Here is a 22,208-nt window from a genome sequence, read left to right on the forward strand (position 1 = left end):
ATATATGCCTTAATTGCATCAAATATTTTAACGTGATTAATTAAAAAAATTAATTAACGCCCGTTAACGCGATAATTTTGACAGCCCTAATATATATATATATATATATATATATATATATATATATTTTTTTTTTTTCCCCTTTATGCTTTGGAATAAAAAGTGAAAAAAAAAAAACGTGTTATATGTATCTCTTTCCAATGCTAAATCCAAATAAATACATTGAACACACACAAAAAAATCGGGGGGTGGGGGAGGGGTTGGGGCACTACTTCGCGGTTTTACACTTATTGCGGCGGGTTCTGGTACCCATTAACAGCGAAAAACGAGGGATTACTGTGTATTACATTTATTAATAAAAAACCCATTAACAGCAATAGACTGTGAGTGGCTGGCAGTGAATGATTGCTGCCACATCTCCCAGTCAAAATGGTTTGGACATTTATACTTGTCAATGCCAAGTCTTTATGGGGTTAGATTTCTTTAATAATATTGTGCTAAAAATAGTCACTTGCTCTACAATGGTAAACTAATTTGTTACCAGTGACAGTGATGGACGTTCATTCCAATAGAGGGCTGGGAGTGAATGATTACTATACTAATAGGAATGATTAACATTTTCATGCTAATGTCTGTTTGCAGGACACTGGATCATCAAGCAGTAAGGTCAACATTCAGGTTAACATGACGCGTTCCATCCGAAGTAAGCCAACGGTTTGTATTTTAAGCAATGTGCAGTTTGTGAGTTCTGACGCTTTTATTTTTTTGCTAAGAGAGCGACGGACAAGGACAACACCGAATCTTCACCGTGGATAAAGCGGCTACCTTCCTGGTTTATGGCTGGCTGGCCTTTAGTCCAGCCAAAATTGATGGGTTACAGGAGAAGACAGAGAAGGTGGTTCTCAAACATACATTGAACGGGAAGCAGATAATCCTTCACAGTGCTTTGAGAGCATCTGAGGTCTTCTTCTTCAAGAAGGTGAAAATGACTGACAACAGCATAGTGAGCGTCTGCTTCAGCGGCCAACTCACAGACGGCTCCTTCCACATCTATGAAATTTGATGCTGGACTTAAAACAAATAACTGGAGTTTCATACCTTTTAACACCAATATTTCGCATTTCCGGTTTGATTAATATTTAAATCTGCTTTTCACTGCTTAAACAAAAATGATCATGTTTCATCTCTCACCTGCGAAGCAATGCCACAAAAATAATAAAAATGTACACATAAATTGATGTATGCGGGGTGTCCAGGGAAGTTGTATGCATCCTTCTGCAGCTGGAAACAGGACATGTTTAAATCCGAACTGTTTTATACACTCCCAACAGCATGTAATAAATACATTTTCTTCCTTCACAGTTTAGTCGGTCAATGGGCTTATTTTACAAGGATACTCATAGACAATTTGGTTTCCAGCTGCTGGGGAACATATGCAACTTTTTTTTGGAACACCCTATATATTATCAGACTTGGAACAATTAAGGAACTATGCGTAAATAATACACTTCACCGGTCCTTGGCATACATCTAATGGTGTTTGATAAACCTCTTCTTCTGTCAGCTTTACGGGTGGAGTTTGTTGGCGTCCTGCCCTGGGCCGTCCCGTCGCCGGTCTTGGCCCCCGGGATTTTCGGCCGGGGCTTGTCTGGTTGCGTCTGGCTGTGCGGGGGTCCCGTCGGGCGCGCGCTGGTGTCGTGGGCGGGTGGGGGGGCTGCGCGGGTGCCGGTCCGGGGCCGCGGCCCTTCCCCGGCCGGCCGGGGTGGGGTGGAGTTGGGGTGGGGGCCGGGGGGCGCATGCGGCAGCCATGGTTCCCTCCCAGGTCCGCCCGGCCGGAGCCGCGTCTCCCTGTACCGGGTGCCGGGGAGGTGCCCTCTGGTGTCATGCCGCGCGCCCCTCCTGGCCCGGGGGTGGGTTGTGGGGGGCGCGCTTCCGTCCCCTTGGTCTGCTTCCGGCCCTGTCCGCCTCCCTGGGCCGCGGCGGCCGCTGCTGCCCCCCGGCCGGCGGGGTCGTTGGCGGGGCCTCTTGGGGCCCGCGGGGCCTTGGGTGAGGCTTGCTGTCCCTTGTCGGTGGGGTGGACGTCCCCTGGTCGCCGGCGCTTGGTGTGGCGCCTGCTCAGGGTGCGGGGTGGGTGCTCGGTGGGTGGGAGGGGGGTGGGCGGTCGCGGAGGCGCTCTGGGTGGTCTGGGGCGGAGATTGATCGGGGCCCTGACGCCTCTTCCGCCCTGCGGCCGGTGGTTCTGGTGGACGGGGCCACGCCCGCGGGAGCCTGCCTCTTAACTCACGCACTTCTCACTTCAGCACTGTAAATATTTTTCACCCTGGCACTTACATGCTCATACATTTCTCCGGGGAGAGTCGGGACGGGGCTTTACAGTCCCGGCCCGGCTCCCCCCTGTTTTTAATGCACCACACACCAAGGTTGTGGGATGGTTGGGACCTGTTGGGGTTGGGGGTACCTCACGGCTGCCTCCTCACCACAGGCCCCGCCATCTCTGCACCTTTTTTAAACGCACCACACATCATACTCCACAGGAGAGCTCTGGCAAAGGGCTGTGGGACGGGCGGCTGGGCAGAAGCTCCATGCTGCGGTCCCACTGCCCCAAGCCAAGCTCTCCTATTTTAATGCATACATAGCACTACCCTCCCCTCACACCCCCATCACGGTGCTGGGTGATGGCTGCCAGTCAGGAACCTGGCAGCCACAGTAATAGGGTGGTAGGTGGGTCCCACACTTTTTCTATATGGCGTGGCTCCTGGGGTGTGGCCTCCCCTCTGCCTCGGCTGCCGGCCGCGGGAGTAGGTTGGGGGGTCGGGTCTCCGATCTTGCATCGCCCCGTGGCAGTTCCTGGGCGTTCTCCTGCCTCCGCCTTCCCCTCTCTTCTCTGGCTGGGCATCCGCCCTGCGCTCCGTCGCGGGTTGCTGGCTGGGCGCCGGTGTATCAGCGGGGTGTCGCCTGCACCGGCGGGGGACCCTGCCTTGCCTGGGGCTTGGTGGGCCGCTGGGGGTCCCGTGGCGTGTCGTGCCGGTTGGGGGGGCTGCGGCTGTGGCTCGTGGCCCGGGTGGGCGGGCGGGGGTGGGCGTAGGCGTGGGGTTGGTGATGCGTCCCCTCCTGCCATCCCTGAAGGCCGGTTGATGGGTGCGCAGGTGGCCCGGGGGACCACCCTGGGTCCCGGGGGCGGGGACGATGGCTCCTTTGCTGGGCTGTGGGAGGAGGGATGGGCTGCGCATGTCCCCCCACACCCCCCGACCGCCCTCCCTCCCCGGGCTGGCTGGGTGGGGGCCGTGGCCCTGGGTTGGCGCCCGCGCGGCTTCTCCGCCCGTCTGCGTGGCTGTCGCGCGCCCGGTGGGGCCTGCGTGCTGCTGGATGTGGTAGGGCATGCTCGGGTTGGGGGTCCCGGTGCCGGGATTGGCGATGCGGCGGCGTAGGGTTGGTCGCCAACGGGCTTACACTCATAAGAGATTCACACGATTACTGGGTTCTAGATCACAGAACTGATTTGTGTACACTCTACCCCTTTCAATCACTTAACTTATAGGCTTATAGACACCCCCACCCCATTCTCCTCTTTCACTGGCCAATAGGCCCCCACATGGTGTAAACCGGAAATACATCTCGCTGACGATAGCACCAGCATATTAGTAACTAGTTTAGATGTTCAATGTATTTCTAGTTGTTGTTTGTGTATGTGTTTCTTTTCCTTCTTCTCTTGTATTTCTTTTCTTCTGTCCCCCCATAATCCCTTCCTGTTCGCTGCTTTGTCATAATAAAAAGGTATTTTGAATGATCACAATGGGAATATGTCAGACTCTCAATGTGAAACATTAAAACTGTTCAGAATCCGGGCACTTAGACTTCCATTCTCTGTGTCAAACAGCTGAACAGGATAGGTTTAAAAAAAAAAAAAAAAAGATCATGTTTCAGTAATCATTTTGACTGGGAGCCAAAATGGATTAGGCATCTATTACTGTCAAAGGCAGCTAATGATCTACATCAAAGGGTTCACTTACTCCTCCTTCATTGTACTGTGAATGTTATTATCAATAAAAATATGAGAAAATATAGTTTTGTGCTAGTTCATGCAGGCTGCTTTTTTTTGCAATTAAGGTAACGCTAGTATACCTATCAGGACCAGTTTTTAGGCAAAATGTAAAAAATTAATTCCATAGGCTTAACATGCATTTTTTACCCCAACAAAGCGGTTATATGTATGCTTGAAATTTAAATTCAAACAGAAAATTCTTTCTATTGGGCTGTCAACACGACCGGATGTTTTGTGAATCAGTAACAGGCACACTTTTGCAAAATAGACAATGTTTATTGATTAGAAAATGCAGAATAAATGAGATTTATTGATTACAATCCCACAAGAGCAAGCAAACAAGTATCAACAAATGCCAACGATGACGCAGAAGCACAAGTATCACAAGAAATGAGATTTTAAAATTAATTCTAAACTCGACTGGAAGCCAGTGAAGGGCCTGGAGCACAGGGGTGATGTGCTCCCTTCTATTAGTTCCTGTTAAAAGTCTTGCTGCTGCGTTCTGGACTAGCTGAAGACCTTTTAGAGAACTTTTAGGACAAGCTTCAAGTAGGGAGTTACAGTAATCTAATCTAGATCTAACAAACGCGTGAATTAATTTTTCTGCATCGTTTTTAGAGAAAATATTCCTAATTTTGGCTATGTTGCGCAGGTGAAAAAAGGCTATTCTGCAGGTTTGTTTAATATGAGCTTTAAATGATAAGTCTGGGTCAAATAGAACTCCTAGGTTTTTACCTGTGGTGCTGGAGGCTACACTTATTGTCCAGAGTGACTATCTGGCCAGTTAAAGAGTCTCTCACACTTTTTGGGCCTATTATAAGGACTTCTGCCTTTTCAAGGTTTAGTAGAAGATAATTAGTGCTCATCCAGGTATTGATATCTCAGACGCAGGTGCTTAGTTTATCCACTTGCCTGATGTCCATCAAAGTCAATGAAATACATTTGCTGAACATGCACGACCTTAAAATTCCACTAGGTGTCGTTATTGCTCTGTCAAGAGCCTTCCCATACAAACACTAAAATAAAGTGGACAAGTTCTGTTTTAGGATGGTTACCTTAACAGTAGTTTATATGAATGAAACCTAAAGATAAACACAAAATATTATTACTTTCTATATAACAATACAAATTAAACTTATGACAAACTGTCTTTTGTTTTGAAATACTGATTTCACAAGGTTTTAAACTCTCGCATTGAGAAAATATGTAAAGTAGGTGAATCGACAACTCTGTGACAAATAGTTTTTTGACACGTCTTATTTGGCCAGGGCTGGGTTTTAACAATGAAGCAGGTGCACTACAATTTCTGCCTATAAACACATTCGTCATCTTGATATATGTACAAGAAGGAAAAACCTGTTCGCAGTTGGTGCAGGAGCTCTCGGTCACCATGTGGTTTGATGTCTTTCTGCTGGGGTTTGACCTCGAATGTCTTTTAGTATGTTTAATTGTCTTTGTAACGGTGGCAGGGTACCTCAAAAACAAGAATCCTCCAAACTATCCTCCAGGACCGCGGCCGATACCATTCATTGGGAGTTTTTTAAGTATGGATTATCAAAGCGGCGATTTTACCAGGGTAAGACGTCATAGTCTATCAGTGGTGTTGAAGGACTTTGTGAGTAGGGCCAGCTAGCTTTTCAGAGTGTTTGGGGTGGCTAGAAGACTTCCGAACCAAAACAAGAGAAAACTGGACTGTAGCCACTGATGCAGTTAAGTGTGTCCTTCTGGTGCCATAATGTGCATATTTGTTTTCTGCCGTATTGTTTCCAGCTTGCCAAAATTTATGGAAATGTGTTCAGTATGCAACTCGGCTGTCACAAGGTTGTGGTTTTGTGCGGGCAGAAGATGATGAAAGAGGCCCTTTTGGTGCATGGAGAGGACTTTGCGTATCGGGGACCCACTCCAATATACAAAAGAGTTATCAGCGAAAATGCAGGTACACACCCCTAACTTACAATGGATAAATAGTTTTGTTCAGATAGTTTCCTATACACGCCTGTGCAATGTTGGGAGAGTCCAATACTCTACCGAGATCACGCTGTTTTGAAAAAAATAAAAAGATTTTATTTGGTCTGGTTGTACTAGCCGGTTATGTTGGAAATGGTGCGCAATTGGCACTCGCCGATGCCCTCAAAAAACCTTTGAAGATCTGTTAGTACAGTCAACTGAACAGGAAGCCAGATTTGCATAAAATAATTAGGAGTGGGAACCTCTTGGTACCTCACGATACGATTTGCGATACAAAGCTCACGATAACGATAACGGCCGCCATATTGTCCGTCTCTGTTTAGCCCTATTCTCAATGGTTTCAATTAGTCGTTCAGTTTATAGAGCAATTCATGGAAGCCCCGGTGCTTTCAGACGCTGTAAACTCATTGGATGCGTTGCATAAAAGGTGTTATGTGGAAAAGCTTCAGTCTATCCATTCGCCAGATCCATATTTGATGCCTAAATCGATATTTTTCGACCCGCTGTCTTCGCCCTCGCTGCCTGACATCTGCTACCCTGATATCTACAACTAACTTGTCCACACAAAATCAGCCTATTCTCACAAAAGTTTGAAAAACTTTAAGAGCTGCACTCTAAGCAACATTACCCCGTGTGACCCAATTTTCTAAAATGGCGACAATCAATAAAAAAAAAAAAGTTGACTGCGATTGCCGACGCTTCAAGGATAGGTGGATATTGGACTATTTCTTCAATAAAACACGCAACAACTGTGTCTGCCTTATTTGCAAAGAGACAGTCGCTGTTTAAAAAGAGTTCGATGTGACGCAATAATATTACCGAACAAGACACGCTAACATGTACGACAACATTACAGGGAAGATACGCAGCGAGAAATTATAGCAACTTGAAGCTAATTTAATTTCACAGCAGCAGTATTTCGCAAGAGCCCGAGGGTCGAAAGAGAACGCCACAAAGGCGAGATTGTTGAAATTATGAATAATAAAAAAAATAATAATAAAGCAAATGTGACACACAGAAGGGCTTGCTAAAATTTCTTTAAATGTATTGTTCTACGTAAATCAGCCCAGGTAGCCCCCCACATTTTTACCACACCAAATCTGGCCCCCTTTGCAAAAAGTTTGGACACCCCTGTTTAACCGATGATCTGTAGACGAGGCCAGCTTCTTTCACTTGTTACCAGCTAAATATTATTCAAAAAATAAAGATGGTGGAAGAAATAAGCATCTTGAATTTGAAATGGTATGTTGTCGGCGATTAGCTTAGCAAGAATCTTAATTGTGGTTGTCAGCCCAAAACCATCTAAATATAAATTAAATGCATCTTACCAGATATAAAATGACTACTACATAATCTGTAGTAATCGTTTGGAGCCCAGTTTTCTCGTCGAATTGCAGCAGTCCATCTCGCTCTCCTCTCCGGGTCTCTCGGAATACGGTAGAATCTCAAGTCTCTCCGTCTATCTTCCCTGTTATTGCAACCCACCGCCACATACGCCTTCACCATTTTGATTATTAATGTTAACGAGCAGAAAAACACGCCATAATAGGAGGAATTTACGTAGCGGTAATGCATCAACAACGAGTTGACGGACAATATGGCACGGGGGCGTGGTTGTGACGTCATGTGAGTAGGGTCTATAGCAAAGTAACAATTTATTTACACATAACTAACTGAGAAGACGCTGTTGTGGCCGAGACAGCCAGGTTAACTTTTCCCTTACTGCCGCCTGTCTCATAAAGATGGATTTTTTTGAGTCTCTGCGGGGTCTGCTCGGCGAGCAGCACGGACTCAATGACATCGTCCGGTCCCGGTCGTTCTGCTCGGCCCTCCAGCGCCTGGCACCCCAGGTGTCCACTCGGTCGTCCGCTGCCTGGCATCCTTCCGCCGGCGCCCCGGCCGTGTGGCCTGGCCGTTCGTTGCCGCTGAATCGGGTTGCTGGACTTCCCAAATGCGCTACTGCCCTCCGGTGGCCAGTTTTATTGCTTTAAAATGGATTATCAGCTTTGTGCTTTGGAGCGCAGTTGAATTGAAACCCAGAGATGTCTATTATGAAAAAAAAAAAAAAAAAACGCAAAATCTTTGGGACACTGAAACAATTAAAAATAGAACATATTTATACCGCTTTGGGAGCAAATGAGTTTAATAATAGAGAACAATGTCAATAATCTGCATCTGTCTAAAATATAGACTAACATTTTGCATTTTTACACGCTGTTTGTCACGGTTTTGGAAGCACTGGCATAGGTGCCTTTTAAAAGTGGGTGGCTAGGAGACCCAGTGTTGTTTACTGTAGTTCACTTTTGATTACTTTATTTTTATTATATCGTTATTATTATTAGAGGTGTGCAAAATTTCCGATTCTTAGATTATTCGCGAATTGGCCGTGGACTTGAGAACGATTCACAAACATCCAAATCCCGATTATTGAAATATGTCAGGTAAAGCGGAACAAAAACACAGCGCGGTCTTCGGGACGCAATAAGGAACGGACCTAGAGTAAACATCATGCTTGTCATCATTACCTGGGTAATGACAATGCTCAACTCACAACTCTGGCTGAACTCATGCCGCTAGATAAAAAAAAACAATAATACCTGACTGCTGCCGACAGCCGCTACAAACTCCGTCCACATAATGCTACGGAAGAAATCACATGTATAACAAACTAGAAGCAAAATGACAGACTCGGCGGCGTTAGCAGCACATGTATAGAAAACTAGATGCAAAATGACAGACTTAATGACGTTAGTACACAGCCGCCATCTTAAAGCGTAGGCTTCCCTGGAAGGCTGTTGTAGCGAACCTTCCAAGCGAACCTAATTAACTCTTTATCTAAAATACTCCTAAATCGGCAAAATCTTGACTTGAATCTATCTTTAAAACAGTTTAAAAACTTTCACATGTCGAAAGTAGACGGAAGTAAATTATGGAATAACAGGAGCAATTTTAACAACTTTAGCGGTTGATTCACAACATTAAATTAATTGAATGTAGTTTCTGCTGATGCAGAATGGGGACTTGCGTATCTTATTTACTGTTTTGAACTGTTAGCTTGATACTGAAATAGTCGTTTGTATAAATCTGAGAGGCTTTTTGTTCAATTTATGGAACTAATGTACGAAACATTGAAAGCAGCAAATAGCTTGGGAGGTTTGTGGGTGTCATCAATAATCGATTTATAATCGAATCGGAGCCTCTGAATCGTAATCGTAAAAGAATCGTTAGGTGTCCAAAGATTCTCACCTCTAATTGTTATTATTTTAATTTTTAATCTTTTGCTTGAGCTGTGTTTTTGTAATATGGACCTTGAGTCTGTTAATAGAATCTATTGATCTATCTATAGTATAAAAAGTATTTTTAATTAAAAAAATAGCCCAAAAGTAACAAAATGTAGCCTAAGTGTCAGCTAAAAATATTGCATTGCAATAATTTTGCATTCAAAAAAACCCCAAAGCAAAACAAAAAAAAAAAGGAAATCTTAGATCTGAAAAAAAAAAAAACAAAAACAAACCTAGTACAGAAAATGTCAGATTTGGATTCAGCACAGCAAAATTACTGGGGCTGTCAAACAATTACAATTTTTTATCGAGTTAATTACAGTTTAAAATTTAATTAATTAATCGTAATTAATCGCAATTAATCGCAATTCAAACCATCTATAAAATATGCCATATTTTTCTGTAAATTATTGTTGGAATGGAAAGATAAGACACAAGATGGATATATACATTCAACATATGGTACATAGGGACTGTATTTGTTTATTATAACAATAACAAGATAGCATTAACATTATTAACATTCTGTTAAAGCGATCCATGGATAGAAAGACTTGTAGTTCTTAAAAGATAAATGTTATTACAGGTTATAGAAATTTTATATTAAAACCCCTCATGTTTTCGTTTTAAAAAAATTTGTAAAAATTTCAATCAAAAAATAAACTAGTAGCCTGCCATTGTTGATGTCAATAATTACTTACACAATGCTCATAGGTGCTGAAACCTATAAAATCAGTCGCACCCAAGCACCAGCAGAGGGCGGCAAAACTCCATAAAACACAATTAACATGTGGGCATTTCACTGTACTGTCATTTTAATCTGTCTGAGCGGGGCATGTGCGTTAATTGCGTCAAATATTTTAACCAGATTAATTTTAAAAAATTAATTACCGCTCGTTAATGCGATAATTTTGACAGCCCTAAAAATTACATAACAATTGATCATCAGAGGCAGAATTTAGGGGGGTGGGATTGCTTGTGGGCCTCTAGATTTTGTTTGCGGGCGTAAAGTGGGTGTTGTTGGGCGAAGGGCGGGTCAAACACACACACAAAAAAACAAAAAACAGAAAAGGAAGATGATGCGCAAAGCTTTAAAATACTGTTTTAAAGTGTTAAAATATCTCTGACAGCTCCCCAACTCACCTTGGTCGGTTGTCTGGAAAAAAAATAATTCCACCTGTACCATCCGACCACACACACATCGGACGATCGTCTTGAGGTTTCTATTTTCCACTAGCACCCCCATCCCCGTCCTGACGATCTACTTAGAAGGTCCCATTTATGCTCATCGCACCTGAGCCCAGTCAACATTTGTTAGGGTGAAACCCTGAACCCTCTTTTTACATAGATGTTATGACTTGAATGACTGTGGTATAAATAAATCCACTTCTCGTTGTTCTCATCATGAGTAATTCTACATATTTGTCACAGGTGGGTTTTTCTGCAGCAACGGCGAAATGTCCAAAAGGCATCGACGTTTCGTCTTATCAACTTGGCGCAGTTGGGGCAAGAACGTAATGGAGCAAAACATACGTGAGGAGATCCGAAACATGCGAGAAGAGATTGAGAAGGAGAATGGTGATTTAGCCGCTCAAAATCTGCATCCGAACAAAAATATCACTGTGTTAACTGTGTTCAATTCTTCTTCACTAGGTGAGCCTTTTGACACGAAAGGAATTATCAACAATGCTGTGTTCAACATCATCTGCCAGCTGTTGACAGGAAGACGCTTTGAGTACAGCGACCACAAATTTGTTAGTATGGTCAATATTATAAATGAATTAATCAGGATGGAGGGTTCCATCTGGGCTGAAGTAAGTCATTCCTCTATAGATGTTTGATGTCATGTTGAAAAGGTCTGCGGCCATCCAAAATGTGACTACTCCATTCTTATTTGGACAGCTTTACGACGTATTTCCCCAAATCATGCAATACCTGCCTGGTCCTCACAACATGTTATTCAGTCTTCGAGAGAAGATCTATATTTTCATGAGAGAGGAAGTGGAGAGGCACAAACGTGAGCTGGACCCTGACAACCCGAGAGACTACATCGACTCTTTTCTGATTGAAATGAAGAACGTATGTGAAGGATCGCCTCGAAAACCGAGGGCAATCAATTGTCACATTCCTGTGTTCCTCCACAGCACACTGAAAATGACCAAGGCTTCAATGAGAAAAATTTAGTACTATGTTGCGCGGATCTCTTGGCGGCCGGGACAGAAACCACAGCCACCACCTTGCAATGGGCTTTGGTTTATCTTATCAAAAACCCGGAGGTACAGGGTAGGTCAACATGATGTTTTCTCACTCGAACAGTTAGGTTATAGTGAAACATAAAACAATAAACAAAAAAATGACTCATTTATTTGATCTAGCACTAAAAGCAAATTCATCAAAACATATAGACAAAAGTTGATTTAACAAACGGTAACTCGATTGATTAACAACTAATCTATGAGCAAATTAACTTTTAACTTTTGATCAATGAATCATTAAAAAATCAAACTGATAAACCTTTAGAATGCCATCATCTCAACAGTAAATATAATCAGATATATGAACTGACATCGCAAAATGAGCCAGAAGTTGCATGGAATGAGTACGAAAAGCCCAAAAAGGTTCACAGACATCTCTTTTATCGATTTAAAGTTTCATTACAATGAAATAAACTTCGCAAAGAGTTGAAAAATCACATTTCGTAAATGATACTAAACCAAAACATCAGAAATAACCTTTATTTAAAAAAAAAAAAAAAAAAAGTTGTCATTTCCTTACCGTTTTCGGAAATATCCACCCTACCCCTGTCCAATTTGCAGGTATTGGTATACAGACTAGAATTCCCTTTCGCTAATTTCATGACCATTTTAATAATTAGATGTCATTGTGAGCAAAAATAGGCATTAAATAATCAGGTTTTAGTCTATTTTCAGGCACAGTGCATAACATTAAATTTGAGGCGAAAAAGTAGTCTGGCAAGCTTAACATTGCGCTAACGTTGTAACTAGCTACTTCACATCAAAATGCAGTGGGCCAGATTTGCCATTGATATTGTCAGACAGCTTCATCAGCAATCTCACTTACCTCGTGCTTTAATGCATTAGTGAGTAGCTAAAATAATAAGAAAACATTTGAAAACATTTGTTTCCATCCGCCATTCTTTCTTGCCGTTCGTTCTTTGGATGTTGCGTACATGTGAAGTTATTATTTATCTACAGCATTGTTTTTCCTTTTTTGAGCAAAGGCCCACCCTTTTTCCCATAAAGATTAAAAAGAACCAATAAAAGCAGGAAATATCTCCGACCCAAAAAATTGCACTTTGCTCTGGTAGTGTAAAAAGTGGAGTAAAAATCAGCACTTTTTTTTTTTGGGTCCAGCAAAAAAAAATGCAGGTCTGAAGGGGTTAACTATATCAAGTCGTAAATGGCGTACCAGTGGGCGTACCGCAAGCTACACGTCACTTCCACTCATTAATATTCATGACGTTAGCTACTGTTGCTAAGGGAGGATACGTCACCGTTTGTCCCCAATAGGAAAACAAATGGAAATCGTGTAAGAAGGAGATGTTTACAAAGCTAAACCTACCAATTCTCTCCGAAAATAATGTCCCTGGTGCCAAATTCACTTGCAAAGGTGTGGAAGTACATAAAAATGTTCAGATAAAGAGATGGCTTGAGTGTCGAGGGCTGAAAAAGACGAAAAAAACGAGCCGACCTAAGCATAGTCTTAGTTTTTTTATCGACACCTTTTTCTTACGTGACTGACAATGACATTCTCCCGTTTCAACATGCTATCCTTTACCACTAGCCCTGTCTTTCCTATGTATTATATCGTCTGGTTGTCCTACGTCTCTGACTGCTCTTGGGGGTAATTTATATTTTGTGTAGCGATCGCAAATGCTACTCAGTGACAGCCAACAAACACTTTTAATTTTTTCATTGATAACAAATCTTAATTCTATAATTTAGTTACACTTCCCCCTTTCTAAAGTTGTTTTTTTTGTACAACAGAAAAGGTAACAGTAGCAGTCAGATACCATTTTAATTCTTTTCAGGTCATTCATTGTCAGACAGAAGCAGCACGGCACAAAGTCACGCTAAAAAATAAGTTCAAAATATCAAAATGGCTTACCTCTTTGTCCTCTGCAAGACCATGCCAACCCAACAAAATGTTTACTGCATTTGAAATGTGAACGGATTCACTGAGCTGGTGTTAAAAGTCCGCGCAAGTTAATATATTCTTCACATTTTTTCCTTCCGAGTTTTTGATTTTGGGAAACGTAAGCAGAAAACATCCTTCATATGTCGTAATGTCTAAAGTCGTTTCTACAAGTTCCAAAAAGAGCAATGTGTGATCAGCATGTTCGTTTTTGAAAGATTACCGAAGAAAAGTAGCAGAAATAACATTGTTTCTATGCGAGGGCGGGTCTATCTATAATGTCCCACTTCTGCTTTACGATGTGACGTCACGGTCTAAAAATAGCATGCGTACGGTACGCCATTGAATAGGAATCCAACTAACACAAAGACCCAATTTTGGAAAAAACATACTTTTACTCACTCATGACACCTGGGCCTGTTGTAGCGGAGTAGGTATCGCATGCCAGGTGAAAATTAATCCTGCTATGTCCAGTTCTTTTTTATAAATACCAATAAAAGTTAGCTTTTGCTATATTGCCTCATGCCAGAGGAAACACTCGTCACTCATACTTGAGCCTTTATCTGGGTCAGAATTTGGTCCAGTGTCCAGTTTTGAGCTAGCATCTTTCCTTTACAAAAACTTTTCCATCTTTGCTGTCATCATTAAAGTTTTGCTAGCTGCTAATGCTACTGTCACCTCCACCTGACGTGTCACTAAACAAAATAATTAGCTACCTGTTGCCACCTGCTGATAGGGAAGAGTATTACATGATTACCGACCATTGGACAGCGGACACCCAAGCAGGCAAAAGCACATTTGTGGATTCATTTTCAAAAATGTTTTAGAGCAATTAGGTTAAAGTTGATGATTTTCCATGGCACACCAGGCACTAAGCCGCGGCGCATTCGTGTGCCGCGGCACAGTGAATGAAAAACACCAATGCACATTACTGTATGTATATTTCACCCTTTACTCTTCAAAATAATACAGGCATAGGCGTTTGACTTTGGGTTTGACTTATTGGGCAAGGGGGGCACAACATGTTGATGACCCCGAAACGCAGTGTCAGCTATAAAATTAACTTACAATAATATTTATAATAATAAGTTGACATTGAGCGTTTTGTTTCCCATCATTCTTGAGGGGAATTCTACATCAGGCTGCTTAGGCAATACTTTTCGCCAAGATCATCATCCATTGAATATGGTGCGCCCTCCGGTATTGTGCCAATGTAGCCCTTGCAAAAATTGTATCCCCTGGGCAGAGCCATATGGAGGTAGATTTGCGTCTGTCCGCTTCAATAAAAAACAAAAAACAAAAACAAAAAAAAGTGTTTGAATGCAAAAATACATTTGAAACAAAAAAAAAAAAAACTCAAAAGAATGCACGGGAAAGCTATTTTTCTTTGATTTAAAAAATTTTTTTTTTTTTTTTTTTTTAAATTGAAGCAACTTTTTTGATTGAAGTAATGTTGATTTGTGTTTGGGCCACATTTTGGCTTGGACATTTTTGTCTTTTTTATTCAATCAAATAAGAAGTTGCTTCATAAAAAATATATTTTCAAAAAGAAAAATCTCTTCAATCAAAGAAAAGAAGAATTTCTATCATAGAAAAAGTTTTTGAATGCGAAAAAATATTTGAGATTGAAAAATTTGCATTTGAACACTTAATTTTTCATTCAGTTTTCGTTGGTTGAAGCAATCCTTTTTGTGTTTGGGCCATACTGTGGGTAGGGCATTTGTGTCGAAATCATTCAATCCCCAAAAAAGTCAAATCAAAAAAATATTTTCAATCAAAGAAAAAATTCATTTGAAAAATAAAATTGCCCTCCCCTTTTTTAATAATATGCAAAGCAAATGACCGTCTAAGATGCTAGTCACATGATCTGTTCGAAAAACAATTTTGACCCATTATAAAAATATATTTCTTTGTTCATTTCATTCATTTTTGAAGGTTTTATTGCTTTACAACTTTTATATACAATATATAGGAAAGTCAATTATATGCCTACTATTATGCAAAGAATTGGAAGGTATTAGGTGAAGATAAATGAAAAATCTAGATAATATAATACAAGAGCGTAGTTTTGATCTCAATATTTGTAGGGACGATATAACAGCATAACCTGCATGTACATTTTTTGCTAGGGACGGGATATAAATAAGACCAAACAGATTGGGTGAACGGGGGTCAGGGCTATATTTCTCATGAATATGAATCTAATTAATTGATAGGTTGAAAGCTCAATGCAAAATAAATCTGTATTGACTTATACCAATTTACGAACTGCAAATTTATAATGTCTTTATCTAATATTTTTCCTTAAATCTAGTCAAATAATTTTCTCCATCTTGTTTTGCGTGTTAAAGACTTGTTAACGTCAGATTATTCCACTTAAATTAAGTGAATAATACTAAATGTTCTTATTAAACCCATAAGTCTAAAATTTGGTCACTTTTCACCTAAATCCAGAAAAAAATTGCTTTCAAATAATGCTTTGAGCAATATCTATCCTTAATTTAAGAACGTTTCTGACAAAGAAGTTTTTTTTATTTTTTTTTTTTAGATTAAATATACCGTATTGGCACGAATATAAGACGTTGTTTTTTTGCATTGAAATAACACTGAAAAAAAGGGGGTCGTCTTATATTCGAGGTCTAGACATTATACCCATTCACGACGCTAGATGGCGCCAGATATCATTGAAGCGATGGTCTGTCATGACTAGGGACGGGAATCGAGAACCGGTTCTTAAAGAGAACCGGTTCTGCTTGTATCAATTCCATGGAATCCTTTGGCAGATTATCTAACGATTCTTTTATAGATTCCAAACTGAACAACCAACGTCACGGAATTTACGCATAATACACACCAACATGTAAGCATGCATCACATGAATGCTCTCAGTTTAACCATCCACCAAGTATACCATGAGGTGTCGCCACTGAGTGATAAAGTAGAGGTATTCATAGGCCAATTCATTATTCATGAGACTACTTAAAGAAATGGGGATTTTTCCAAACAAGTCTATTAATGGGTCTATCATATTCTCGTCGAATAGGCTATAGGAAAAATATAGCATATATGCATCTAAAATAATCTTAAATGATATTATTAGCAATTTTAATACTCCTGTTAGAAAGATTTCAAGGGTATGCATTCGTTCCCACAGCAACCACTCAGTTTCCTGTTATTGTCCTACGTCATGCGTGCTGCGTATTCTGGGACCGAGAATAGGTGTAAGGTGCGCATTTCGAGCATCCATTATGGAATGTAAGTATTTCCTCTTCATGCCATAAAGTTCTTATGATAAATTAGAGCCGTTATCAGCGTGACCGTTTCGTGTTTTTACTGTTGGCTGGTTGCTCCGCTTGTCCTCGCTGCGTCGAGGAGAGCGTTGTTTACATTACATTCGCGTTGCACATTTTAAGAGGGAATGTGTTAGTTAAGCATCTTAAGATGATGTTGTACATCCATATGAGTGTACAGTGCTTAGTTTTCGCCACTTTTATGGCCAAGATGACCGCACATGCATGCAGCGTGCTTGCGGATTGTGCGCGCGCACTCACGCCCCCAACATTATATTCATGTTGCACATTTGTGTTATGAGGGAATGTGTTAGTTTAGCATCTTAAGATGATGTTGTACATCCATATGAGTGTACAGTGCTTAGTTTTCGCCACTTTTATGGCCGAGATGACCGCATGTGCACGCAGCGTGCTTCCGGGTTGTGCGCCCCCCCCCCCCCCCCTTTGTGTTCATTACATTGGGAGTCATGTATGTGTGTTATTGACTGCTTTACAGTCAATTTACATTGTTTATTGCATCAGCACTAATTTTCTTTCCTTTCAAAACCACACATATATCCACACATTCCAGTCTTTCGCACACATACAAATACATCAACATCTTTCCACGCATGCTCCCACCTGCTCATTCAATGATTCTCATATAAAGTGCCACGGCCTGTATATACAGCTGTGGTCAAAAGTTTACATACACTTGTGAAGAACATAATGTCATGGCTCTCTTGAGTTTCCAGTTATTTCTACAGCTCTGATTTTTCTCCGATAGAGTGATTGGAACAGATACTTCTGTCACAAAAAAACATTCATGAAGTTTGGTACTTTTATGACTTTATTATGGGTTAACAGAAAAAGTGATCAAATCTGCTGGGTCAAAAATATACATACATGGATCTGAAAAAGCGAATAATTGACTTGAACAAGTCAGGAAAGTCACTTGGAGCAATTTCAAAGCAGCTGCAGGTCCCAAGAGCAACAGTGCAAACAATTGTTTGTAAGTATAAAGTGCATGGCACTGTTTTGTCACTGCCACGATCAGGAAGAAAACGCAAGCTATCACCTGCTGCTGAGAGAAAATTGGTCAGGAGGGTGAAGATTCAACAGAGAATCACCAAAAAGCAGATCTGCCAAGAATTAGAAGCTGCTGAAACACAGGTGTCAGTGTCCACAGTCAAGCGTGTTTTGCATCTCCATGGTTTGAGAGGCTGCCGTGCAAGAAGGAAGCCCTTGCTCCAAAAGCGGCACCTTAAGGCTCGACTGAAGTTTGCTGCTGATCACATGGACAAAGACCTTCTGGAGGAAAGTTCTGTGGTCAGACGAAACAAAAATCGAGCTGTTTGGCCACAATGCCCAGCAATATGTTTGGAGGAGAAAAGGTTTAACCCCAAGTACACCATGCTTACCGTCAAGCATGGTGGTGGTAGTATTATGCTGTGGGGCTGTTTTTCTGCCAATGGAACTGGTGCTTTACAGAGAGTAAATGGGATAATGAAGGAGGATTAACTTCAAATTCTTCAAGATAACCTAACGTCATCAGCCCGAAGATTGGGTCTTGGGCGCAGTTGGGTGTTCCAACAGGACAATGACCCCAAACACACATCAAAAGTGGTAATGGAATGGCTAAATCAGGCTAGAATTAAGGTTTTGGAATGGCCTTCTTAAAGTCCTGACTTAAACCCCATCGAGAACTTGTAGACAATGCTGAAGAAACAAGTCCATGTCAGAAAGCCATCAAATTTAACTGAACTGCACCAATTCTGTTAAGAGGAGTGGTCAAAGATTCAACCAGAAGCTTGCCAGAAGCTTGTGGATGGCTACCAAAAGCGCCTAATTGAAGTGAAAATGGCCAAGGGACATGTTACCAAATATTAGTGTTGCTGTATGTATATTTTTGACCCAGCAGATTTGATCACTTTTTTCTGTTCACCCATAATAAAGTCATAAAAGAACCAAACTTCATGAATGTTTTTTGTGACAAAGAAATATCTGTTCCAATCACTCTATCAGAGAAAAATCAAGAGTTGTAGAAATAACTGGAAACTCTAGAGAGCCATGACATTATGTTCTTCACAAGTGTATGTAAACTTTTGACCACAACTGTATTTATGCCTGTTGCCAAGTTGGATTAAAAGTGCCAAAGACCATCTCCACTCTCCGCTCCTTGTGTTCTAACCGACACCCCGAGGCGAATGAACATAAAACATATTGAGCCCAGAACCCAATACAATCTATTAGTCCAAATTAGAATCGATAAAGAATCGAATCTTTAAGCAATATCGATAATGGAATCGGAATCGTAAAAATCTTATCAATTCCCATCCCTAGTCATGACAGATCTCAGCTACTCTCCCCATTCACAACGCTAGATGGCGCCAGATATCATTGAAGCAATGTTCTGTCATGACAGATCTCAGCTACTCTCAAGTTTAACCAGTTTGCATTATTTTATTGCAATGTTTTTCCTTATTCAGATTTGTTTCAAGACTAGTTACAGTTAGACTTCACTTTGATGGTCAATGCAGTTATTGCAATTTTGTTGTGTTATCACAATGGATTGGTTTATTTACATTTCAAAAACCAGAAGCCATTCATTTACAAATGTGATTGCACTTTAGTTTACGTATTTAAATGTTCAGATATTAAGATTTGAATGAGGCAGAATAACATGCTTTATCTCTCAAATATATTGTTATAATCATTTGTTTCAGATGTACTGTAATTATTTTCTGTATAAAAATTAATTTGGTGTTCAAAAGTCTTTTTCAAAATTGAGTCTTAAAAAAGAGGGGGTCGTCTTATAATTAGGGCCGTCTTATATCCGGGCCAATACGGTAATATCAAAAAATGCCAATTGCATTAAAACACAAGCTCAGAGGAAAAAGTAATGTCAGATTTGATATCAACCAAAAATTGTATGGATTTTTAAAAAAATGGTTGGCCATTGTAATCTTTACAATGACATTTACAACAAGAAGTTTGCTCTGCAAATTTTTTTGTTTTAAATTCCAGAGAAGGTGTGTGCAGAGATAGACAACGTGATCGGGCAAAATCGTCTGCCCACAATGGCTGACAGACCCAACTTGCCCTACACTGACGCAGTCATCCATGAGATCCAGAGGCTAGCGAACATTATTCCTACTGGGATTAGAAGTCTCGACAAAGACACAGAAATAGGGGGCTACTTCCTACCAAAGGTTCTTCTCCAACACCGCAACCATAAGATTTTATCTAAATCAATATTGACATCGGAAATGTTGGTGTTTGAATGTGTTTCAAGGGTACAGCAATTATGCTCTGTATGACCTCCGTTCTGTTTGACAAGACTGCGTGGGAGACGCCGTACGTGTTCAACCCTGGACACTTTCTTGATGCTGACGGCAAGTTTGTAAAGTCAGACGCCCACATGGTTTATTCTGCAGGTAAGCCACAACCAGATTCTAGGAATGAGTATTAAAAAGAAAAAATCTTTCATTTAAAACAAACATTTTTTAAAAATCAAACCACCCTGCCAAACTGCTCATTAAATTTGGATTCATTTAACAGGGAAGCGCGCTTGTCTGGGCGAAGGCTTGGCAAAAATGGAGGTCTTCCTTTTTGTGGTGGCTTTGTTTCAGAAGTTCTCCTTTTCAGCCCCCGAGGGAGAGGAATTAAAAACAGAAGGTGTCATCGGAGTGACAAATGCACCATGTAACTTCAAAGTTCATGCTAAAGCTCGCTGAAAAATAAAAGTCAAATCTACGTTTATTGACCTTGACCCTATCATTGTGTGAGATTTATTTCTCTTATTTTGTGCGCGCTGAAGTCAGGATGCATCTTGCCTAATGCAATCAACTGGAGTTGTTTTCCTAGAAACTGCTGATAGTTAGTTTTGCCTCAGATAATCATGGACTTTTAACAGCCAACACAACAAGGCTCATGACTTATTTTGCAAGATCCACAGGACTAATAAATCACCCGGTGTTTCAGTCACACCTCATTTGTATTTAAAGAAGGACGGGTTTCTTGATCTGTGTGCATTTTCTATACAGCCTGTCTTGTAGCTAAGTGCACCCAGAAATTTTTAAAATTAAAACTGCGCAGTAATGATCGCTTGCCTCCAGTCTTTTACTTTGCAATCCAGTCCAGCTGTCTCACCTGAATTGAACACGAACACGCAGAGGACCTGAAAGACTGCTTCCAACAGCGCCTACTGTTTTTGTTGAGGATGCATTGCTGAATATGTTACAGTAAACACCAACCCACACACTAAAGCCAGTCAACTTTATTATTAAAAAAATGTACATTGTCATCAAAATTCATCAATAAAAAAAATCCTAATTGCAAATGACAAACTACTGACAGATGTGTTAATTATACTCGGTATTAAAACAGCACTGTATCTGAACCACCCAATAATTAAAAAAAAAAAAAAAGTACCAAGAATGCCTTTGATAATCTTTTACAAATTGTATTTCAAAAAAACATCATGCGCTAAAATCCAAGAACAAAAAAAGGTCTTAAGTCCCCTCACAGTTAGGCACATTAAAAACACTATTAATCCTCCCTCCTTTACCTCTAATCACATCTGGTTTACAGTACATCTATGAGCCTCATTGTTAAAGTGTAATGAATGATGTAACAACTTTTTATTGTGCGTGAAGTATAGAGGTGGTGGAAGACATAAACCGAGAAAGACAAACATCCAATCATGAACCCTTTCATGCACGAGTTATTTTCCTCTCACATTTTTATTAAATTCATATAGGACAAACATGCAGCCCACGGAACTATATTTTGCAGAACCCATTTGACATCCAATTGCAGTATTTGTGTTGCCTGCCCGTATTTTGTGAAGGGCAATAAAAATATAAATAATTTTAAATAAAATAAGGATCCACATCTGGATTTTTTTTTTCTTTTTTAGAAATAGTAATATACAGTGGGGCAAATAAGTATTTAGTCAACCAATAATTGTGCAAGTTCTCCCACTTGAAAATATTAGAGAGGCCTGTAATTGTCAACATGGGCAAACCTCAACCATGAGAGACAGAATGTGAAAAAAAAAAACAAAAAAAAAACAAAAAAACAGAAAATCACATTGTTTGATTTTTAAAGAATTTATTTGCAAATCATGATGGAAAATAAGTATTTGGTCAATACCAAAAGTTCATCTCAATACTTTGTTATGTACCCTTTGTTGGCAATAACGGAAGCCAAACTTTTCTGTAACGCTTCACAAGCTTTTCACACACTGTTGCTGGTATTTTGGCCCATTCCTCCATGCAGATCTCCTCTAGAGGAGTGATGTTTTGGGGCTGTCGTTGGGCAACACGGACTTTCAACTCCCTCCACAGATTTTCTATGGAGTTGAGATCTGGAGACTGGCTAGGCCACTCCAGGACCTCAAAATGTTTCTTACGAAGCCACTCCTTTGTTGCCCTGGCTGTGTGTTTGGGATCATTGTCATGCTGAAAGACCCAGCCACGTCTCATCTTC

General features: G+C 40.8%; 1 protein-coding gene across 1 annotated transcript; it reads left to right on the forward strand.

Annotated features, from left to right (window-relative positions):
* The first annotated feature begins 5,432 nt into the window (after positions 1-5,432).
* LOC130918958 (cytochrome P450 2J2-like) lies at positions 5,433-20,529 on the forward strand. The gene is made up of 9 exons (XM_057841266.1): positions 5,433-5,618; positions 5,813-5,978; positions 10,723-10,869; positions 10,945-11,105; positions 11,194-11,370; positions 11,436-11,574; positions 19,743-19,927; positions 20,011-20,152; positions 20,277-20,529. The coding sequence occupies exons 1-9, from the start codon at positions 5,433-5,435 to the stop codon at positions 20,450-20,452; spliced, it is 1,479 nt and encodes a 492-aa protein (XP_057697249.1). The 3' UTR covers positions 20,453-20,529.
* The last annotated feature ends 1,679 nt before the right edge of the window (positions 20,530-22,208 follow it).

The sequence above is a fragment of the Corythoichthys intestinalis genome, chromosome 7, assembly GCF_030265065.1.
Source record: "Corythoichthys intestinalis isolate RoL2023-P3 chromosome 7, ASM3026506v1, whole genome shotgun sequence".
Taxonomy (NCBI): Eukaryota; Metazoa; Chordata; class Actinopteri; order Syngnathiformes; family Syngnathidae; genus Corythoichthys; species Corythoichthys intestinalis.